General features: G+C 42.5%; 1 protein-coding gene across 1 annotated transcript; it reads left to right on the top strand.

The window, feature by feature from the left end:
• The first annotated feature begins 874 nt into the window (after positions 1–874).
• glipr1a (GLI pathogenesis-related 1a) lies at positions 875–7,835 on the top strand. Its single transcript, XM_069671144.1, has 6 exons — positions 875–1,104; positions 2,127–2,360; positions 2,440–2,558; positions 2,974–3,059; positions 4,857–4,883; positions 6,512–7,835. The coding sequence occupies exons 1-6, from the start codon at positions 934–936 to the stop codon at positions 6,637–6,639; spliced, it is 765 nt and encodes a 254-aa protein (XP_069527245.1). The 5' UTR covers positions 875–933; the 3' UTR covers positions 6,640–7,835.
• The last annotated feature ends 666 nt before the right edge of the window (positions 7,836–8,501 follow it).

The following is an 8,501-nucleotide window of genomic DNA, read 5'->3' as shown; positions in this document are numbered from 1 at the left end:
GCACAGTCTGCTGTGTCTAGCTATCTGGTGTTTGCTTCAACCATTTCTGTGCAAAGAAGGGGTAAAGAAATTGTCAGAGGTGACGTAACTAAAGTGCAATGTAGTTAAGTGGTAGTAATGTAGATTCCGTTAACAACGGTACAGTTTACAACATAATACAGGTTGCAGCACAGGGTATATTTGGTGAATATTTCGGGAGAGTTTTTGATCAAAACAGCACTGCCGATTAATTATGATCATTTTGTGCTTGAACATTATAATGGTAGGAAGCGCCTTGCAGGGCATGGCAGCGTAAAGACATGTGATACTTGATGCTGAAAGTGAATTATCTGAGGAAAATGTTGATGAATGCCAAATAAAAAGTTTCTAAGTGCTCGTTGAATTAAGTTTTTTGAAAATAACAATAAAGCTATTGGACCTAGAACCCAACAATAAGTTTCTTTACAGCAGACGTTTTGACGTATTACAAGAAGCAAGGGATAAAAGATATAAAGCTTTTACACACACACATTTATGCACTGATGGCATCTAACTTCATACACCAATGGTGAGCCTTTGGGGTTCACTGTTTTGCAAAAGCAAATACAGGAAACTGAAATGATTAAAACCGGACAAAAATAAAGCATATCGCATAAAAACAATTAAAGGACAAACTATAACTAAATGATTTGCACCTTTATTTGACAAAAAAAAGTCTGTTTTTCTACTCCATTACATCACACTCCCCCCACTTTAGGAGTTGCACATATTTTAAGGCATTTCTCTTTAATGTGGGAAATGTTACATGATTTACAATTGGTGCAACGGCTTTAAAACAGCACATACATCCTGTTCCTCTTGCGTGCCATTTCCTGTTACACGGTGTCAGATGCAACTGTATTTCAAAAACCACAGCGTTTGCGCCATTGCTACTGGCATTCTATCCTCTGAAGAATGGGGTGCACAATGGAGAGGTTACTGTGGGCCTGGATGATCCTGGACTCGGGGTTGTGCTCGGTTTCACTTCCGGAAATAACAGATTGGAAGTTCATCACTGAATGTGTGAAGGAACACAACAGGGCGCGGTCATCTGTCAGTCCGCCTGCAAGTAACATGCTGTACATGGTAGGAATTATCGGCACTTCTCTTTGTCAAGTCACATTTCTGTCTATTGTAACAAATGACAAATATGCAGTGGTTACGTGACCTCGCCAACACTACGTCTAACTATGAAGGATATGAAACCCTGTGGACACATTATGAAAATGCTGCTTTAGTCAGTAATGATCAGAGCGAAAACAATTCCTTTCTCAGTCAGTGATTATTTTGTCAGCCCTCTGTTAGGTTAGAGTAACGTAGAAGCATATTGAGACTGAAGGGTTGATGGTTTCTAACCAAGTCTCACTCACCTGGTTTTGAAATAACCATCTCAGTGATTTCTGCTTTAACGCCAAACTTTTTCACAATCTGCCCTGAGACTGATCTGGAACAAAAGGCACACAAAATATACACTTCTGTTCAAGTCTTGGGCTGCATGGTGGTGAAGTGGTTAGCACTGTTGCCTCACAGTTAGAAGGTACCTAGTTAGGACGTATGGCTCCTTTCTGTGTGGAGTTTGCATGTTCTCCCCGTGCATGCGTGGGTTCCCTCCAGGTACTTACTGGTGACTCTAAATTGCCCGTAAGTGTGAGCGTGAAAGGTTGTCTGTCTCTGTGTGTCAGCCCTGTGATGGACTGGTGATCAGTCCAGGGTGTAACCCCGCCTCTCACCCAATGACAGCTGGGATAGGCTCCAGCCCCCCCGCGGAGTCTTCAACCCTGCTCCTGGAGAGCTACTTTCCTGCATGTTTTAGGTTTCTCCGTACACACCTGATTTGAATGACGTGCTTGTTATCAACCAACTGGGATTGATAATGAGCAATACATTCGAAGCTCAGGTAGCTCTCCAGGAGCAGGGTTGGAGACCCCTGGGACAAGTGGTATAGATTATGGATGGATAGATGAATGTTCAACTCTTTATATTTTTCACAGCTCAGAAATACCACAAAAAGGAAGTGATCAGACTTTTTTGACACCGTTAAAATTGACTTTAAAGAGGTGGTTGTTATAAAACAGAACAGCTCAGGTTCCTTGTCTCTGCTTGTTCAGACATGGGATGAGGACTTGGCCATCACTTCAAGAGCGTGGGCAAGACACTGTGTGTTTGAACACAACCCCCAGCGCAGGCACCCTACCTTCTCCTCTGTAGGAGAAAACATATGGACCGGCTACCCACCCTCAACTTTTGATGTGACGGGAGCCATAAAGAGTTGGGTGGATGAAAAACAAGTGTATGACTACGACAGCCAAGTCTGCAGAAGCGTCTGCGGCCACTACACACAGGTGGGCACGCTGGAAATATTATGACAATGTGCTTGTGTTTTTTTTCTGTTGTACTAAGTAACCCTTTCATTGTTTCCAGGTTGTGTGGGCAAACAGCTACAAGGTTGGTTGTGCCGCTCATCTGTGCCCAAATGGTGTCCAAAAAACTGGCTTTGGTCCTACAGCAGGGGTCCTCTTTGTATGCAACTATGCTCCAGCGTAAGTTTAAAACGTCTACAAATATAACTAATAAAATATACAAATCTGAGTATGATTTGAGAAAAGACTTTACATTTAGGGTCATTACTGGAAAGGTCAGAAGGGCTCCATAAATGTTGGATCATATTTTGGATAAAGGCATGTTAACATGTTCTTTTCTTGCCTCAGGACTAAGGTTGGGTTATAGGTTAGGCAAGTCCTGGTTTCATGTGACAAAAAACAAGTAGCAACACTCACCGCAACCGCTGTACAAGTTCAGAGAGACTGGCAGTATTCTCTATATTTATTCTAGGTATGTCTTAAACGACTCCTAAATAATATATAGAGAGAAAATGAATAGGGAGGACACAAAAGGGTGGTGGACATTGAACATGAGAGGACAATGATATAACTTGGCTGATGGTTCTTTGTGCAGGGGTAATGTGAACGGAAGGAAACCATATGAATCCAAAGGGGCCGCCTGCTCTGGCTGTGAAGGCACCTGTGTGGACCAACTCTGTCGTGAGTACTCTGTCCTCTCTGTGGTGATGCACAAATCGTGTGTTATTTGCTTTTGATGTGTTATTCCAAAACAGGTTCCAAACCACAAATAAAACGAAGTCGTGGGGCTTTGCCAAGTGAACAGAATGTGCCTCGCAGGCTTTCCAGTTAAACAAGCCACTTGTTCATCTCGAAATCCAAAAGGCAACTTGACTTTGTTGAAGACGTTTCACCTCTCATCTGAAAGGCTTCTTCAGATCTCGTCTGACTGGTGGACAGAGCTGGAAATCTAAGCCTCTGTAGGTCATAAGTACGCTAAGAGATGTGTAATCAATACTCAATATACAATATATAGAGGGTAGACGGTAGCTCAGTCTGTAGGGCCTTGGCTTGTTCCCGGTACGGAACAAGCATGGAATTGGGGCTGGGAGCTGGAGAGGTGCTCCATTAGTGTTTGTCCATAAGCTCCTGTTGTCCTGCTCTGTTAAAGCAGACTGAAACAATTGAATTCCCCCTCGTGGATCAATAAAGTATGTCCTTGTCTTCTATATTGTATGTTAAATCAATAATAGCATAATAATGACCTACAGGGGCTTAGATTTCTTGCAGTCAGATTAGAACTGAAGAAGCATTTCGGATGAGAGGTGAAATGTCCTCAAGAACTTCAACCAAGTCCAGTTGCCTTTTGCTGTAAGCTTCAAATTACCATGACCTGGATGACTGAGAGCCTTCGCGGACACTTCTTTAACAGAAAAACATGTATAGCTGTAAACGGTCCAATTTGTAGTCAAGAGCCGTTTAAAGAAACATTGTGTCCAAATTTCCTCCCTGTCCTTAATCGTCACATTTTTCCTCTCCAGTCCTCTACAAGAAGAAGAATTCCTTTGTCCTTCGAGTTTACAGTGAGAAAGACTGACATAATACTAGAAAAACTAACCAAACTTTGCATCACATTGCCCTGCTTAATGTTCAGGCTTCACAATGTTAAAGTTATAATCTCTAAGTTCTCAGTTTCGTTCTATTCGCGGCATCTATGGTGATAAACGTCAACATGGGCGCATACGTCGCAGATAACCAGACGTCCACGGTCGGCTCCCTCTGTTACGGTTGCAACTCTTGATTTACCTTTCTGAGCGTCGAGTTTGTTTCTTTTTCTTCGGATTTTCACTTCTTGTTGAAGTTGTATCTGTAGTCATCCATCTTTTCTTTGTTTGTTCAGCCATAGTAGATTACTGTTTACTCGCAACACTTGCAGAGAGTGGAAAAGCAGCCGCTTAGCTCCGCCTACCCTCTCTGGCAGACCAACCACTGCTGGCTGATGGAAAACGCGTCACTAACTGGGCGCCGCTTGTGATTTTTTCCACGAATGTCGCCACAGACACTCAATCCGTAATTCTGCAAATGCAAAGGCTTTCATCAGAGGGCCATAGGCTCAATCACCATTGTGTTACCTCATTTGGGGATAGACGGAGACTTATATGGAGAAAATATATCTTTAACCGCTTCCTTAAGATTATTTTTTTGGCTTTTGCCTTTATTTGACAGGACAGCTGAAGATAGACAGGAAATGTTGGGAACAGAGAGTGGGGGGATGACATGCACCAAATGATCGGCAGACCGGGAGTCGAGCCTGCGATCAGTGTGACGTGCCTCTGTACACTAAACCAGCGCCCCCTTTAACCGCTTCCTAAAAAGAAGAAAGCGAGCCATACCTACAGCTCCCTTCAAGGAGCCGTTATTGCCATCACTACAAGAAAGAAAATAACCTTTATTACCTGGTAGAGCTGGCATTTCTAATGTTTCTAAACCCTTTTGCAGGTAGCCCGGATCGAGATTCAGATGAAAGTAAGTGACAGCACATACACTGTATAATTACCATTATAAACACGCACACACATGCACACACACAGAGGGTGAATCAGTGTGACTAAGGTGGGGCATTATAGAGAATGTTTTATATTCAACACTTAACACCTGTATTTATTCACACCTTAACAAGAACAAACAGTACAGAGTTCTGACAAATGAAAGTCATTTGGTGGAACACAGAGAACTTGCCTGAGGGTAAGTTAGATCTGTGTGGCAGCCAACACATGCTCACAGGTGTTGATCAGAAAACAGAGCTTCCTGTGAGAATATACAGTCTGAATGTGACAAAAAAAGATGTATAGGGCACAGACTGCATAAAAACATGTTAACAGATGGGACATGGGTCAAACTGTAAAATCAAAATACACGCCAGATACATTTTTCTCAAACATGGTTTCTGTCCTTATAGTTAGTTCTCATCATGCTGATTTACGTCCAAGTGCTCATTTTCCGGACAAGTTTATTTTTAATGAGTTATTTGATGCTACAAAAAGGATGATCGACAGCTCTGTTGACCAATACAGCTGATCTGTTCCTGAGTAGCAGAATAGAGGAGGAACGGCGAGAGGAGACGTAACTAAAACAATCACAACAGTCATTGAAGTTTACATACCTGTGAACGTTAACCTCAGACCAACACAGAGAAGCTGTTCTGATCCTTGCTGTTATTTCTGTAAGTTAAGTGTGTGTTTTGGTTAGCGGAAGTGGCTACGGCGGCGCCACCCGCCGATCCCTACTGCGCAGGCTCTGGCTCCAAATGACGTCACCATTGCAAGATGGCAGCGCCGATCACAGGGGCTATTTTGGCTTCAATTCCGTACAATGAAAGCAGATGGAGAGGTGTCGTCCATCTATATATACAGTCATTGGTATAGGGTTAGAATAGCACCCTGCACCAGTGTTGTATTACTCGAGTCCAACTCGACTCCTGATTTTAAGGACTCGTGAATCGACTTAGACTCTTAGATGGACTGCATTCGGACTCCGAAGAGGGAGAGGACTTGGACCTTTTTATTGTTTTTAATATTAATTTACTCAGTTTCATACGAGAACTGGCACGTGTGTTCACCTGCATGCTCATTCACCCACCGTCTTGTTCCTGCCAGGATGCCTAAAGAGGCGCCACGTATCAGGCGTTTTGTTTTCAAAGATTTTACAGCAAATGTCGGAAAGCTACCTGGATAGTTTTTGAGTGCAAGTGCACAAAAAGAATATCGGGAGGATGTGTGATGTTAATTAAACAGCTTCTCTGGTCTTTTAAAGTAAATAGTTGAAGACATTCATACATCAATACGACACAATAAAGAAATCACCTGAAAGCTGCTCAACATCATTTATAAGCATCAATTGATCATTTGGCTCCGTGTTTTAATAATATCACAGCCTCGAAGACCTGCGTACAGTATAAACATGAGGTCTCACAGATGATAGAGTTAAAGCTCAGCGTAGTAGCATTTAAACTAAAACCTCGAGGTTTGTTGACTTGACTACAACACTGCCCTGCACCTTTAATATAGAAGTGGGTAACACAGTCCACCGGAGAAATCACAGTTAAAGCTGCACATGGTACCAGCACAGAACCCACTCTGACTTTGTTTTTCCAGGCTACTATTGGACCCGTGGATCAAACTATGTGGCTATTGTGGTTGTCCGACCCATCGCCCTCATCCTTACCTTCGCCGCAGCGTATGCAGTCCACCACTTTTACCCTGATATCTTCTGCTATGAATAGACCAGTCGCAGTGATGTGAAGGACTTGTTCAGCCACTGCTATGATGAAGAAATGTTTTTATGATACCTTTTCTTTTCTGTCTATACACTCCTTTAAAATCACATCGTCTTTTTCTTGATTCCAAAAAACGTCGGAGGTCAGACCTGAAACAAGCAACTAACTAAACCACAGGTTTCAGAAAACTAGACTGAACTCTCCCAAAAATGTCTGCTGTGATTACTGCTCATAGCTAGGTGCTGGAGGAGACATATTTTAAGCAAGGAAGGATGCAAATTTTATACCTACATCATGCATGACCTATGGGGATTCAATGAGTTAATGCAGGGTGGACATGAATTCCTTTGGCAATTAAATGGTGAAGATACTATGAGTGTATAATTAGTTCACACTTCAAACATGATCAATTTAAAATGAAGAGCTCGGGGAGAAAAAATAAGAGACCTCTCAAATTGTTCTCGTATCAGCGTCTCTCTCTACGTGCCATGAACAGCCCAATAACCAGATCTGATCGGTGTCCTTGGGCAAGACCCTGAAAGGCATAGCCATCGGGTATGAATGTGCGTAGATACTGATTGGAGATTGGCACCGAGGCCTTTGCCATTCATGTGTGAATGTGACATGATGCGTAAAAGACTAGAAAAGCGCAGTCCATTTACCATCAAGAGAAAGATGGACGGTCACAAGCCGCTGAACAAAGCCGAGCTGCTCCAAGAGCGGCCTAACGTCACCCAGCAGCACTGTGACAGACTGGTGGAGAGCGTGCAGGGATGCATGACAGCTGGAATTAAAAACCAGGTTATTCCACCAGATGTTGATTTGTGAACTCTTCCTAAGTGAAAACATTAGTATTCTGTTGTTTGGGGTAGACGGTAGCTCAGTTTGTAGAGACTTGGCTTGGGAACCAGAGGGTGGCCAGGTCAAGCCCCGGTACAGAATGGTATTGGTGCTTGTAGCTGTAGAGATGCCATGTAATTTCCCGGGCACTGTCAAGGTGCCCTTGAGCAACCTACCGAATCCCCAACTGCCTGGAGCGCCCCCTCACTCTAACATCTCTCCATTAGTGTATGTCCACAGGGTCCTGTTTGTGCATGTCTGTATTCAGGCCTTTGTGTGTGTGTAGCATGTTTCTAATAACAGTGAAAACATTCAATCTCCCCCTGGGGATTAATAAAGTATGTCTTCTTCTTTAAAATGAACATGAATTTGTTTTCTTTGCATTATTCGAGCTCTGAAAAACATCTTTTTATTAACCAGTCATTTTCTGTAAATAAAAGACCTCAATGAGGATATTTTATCTGCAAGTAGGAGAAATGTTTACAATAAAACAAAAGTTTCTTCTACACAAACCTATAGATAGTAGAACCAGATAAAAACATGCTTTTGCAATGGTCTCTTGATTTTTCTGGAGCTGTAAATGTTTGTATCTGACAAGTTACATTCAAACAATCTACGAGAAGTGTGAGGTGCTGTTCTGCTTTCAGGTTATATTTTAAAGGAGAAGTTCGGTATTTTTAAACCTGGGCCCTATTTGTACAAATTTAGGTGTCGAAATGACTCACAGGAACAAAAACGGTCCATCAGATAGCCGGTATAATTTCAACACGTACATTTGTACAAATAGGACCCAGGTTTAAAAAAACTTCTCCTTTAAAGCTCTGATGAGGAACTTTCAGTTTGTGTTGATCTTGGCGACCCCTGTGGACTAAGTGCTGCATCTTCTCTCTTTGCTGATCCTGTCCATGTGTATGAAGAGTTTTTAACAAAAAATCTCCTGTTTTCTTATAGCGATCAAAAGCATCACTCGCTGTGATAAATACAGGAAAGTTAATCACCCTGTGTGACACAGACGCCTGGCTGCGGTT

Source organism: Semicossyphus pulcher, unplaced genomic scaffold (genome assembly GCF_022749685.1).
Source record: "Semicossyphus pulcher isolate SPU_LCO1_2020_fin unplaced genomic scaffold, fSemPul1.0.p SCAF_20, whole genome shotgun sequence".
Lineage (NCBI taxonomy): Eukaryota > Metazoa > Chordata > Actinopteri > Labriformes > Labridae > Semicossyphus > Semicossyphus pulcher.
Note: the sequence above shows the minus strand (reverse complement) of the source record. Positions and strands in the feature narration are given on the sequence as shown.

Excerpts from the sequence above, each read along its gene's own strand:
- glipr1a (XM_069671144.1), top strand. The coding sequence starts at position 934 with ATGGGGTGCACAATGGAGAGGTTACTGTGGGCCTGGATGATCCTGGAC. Across the intron at positions 2,559-2,973 it reads GTATGCAACTATGCTCCAGC|GGGTAATGTGAACGGAAGGA; the intron begins GTAAGTTTAAAA and ends TTCTTTGTGCAG. Across the intron at positions 4,884-6,511 it reads GGATCGAGATTCAGATGAAA|GCTACTATTGGACCCGTGGA; the intron begins GTAAGTGACAGC and ends TTGTTTTTCCAG.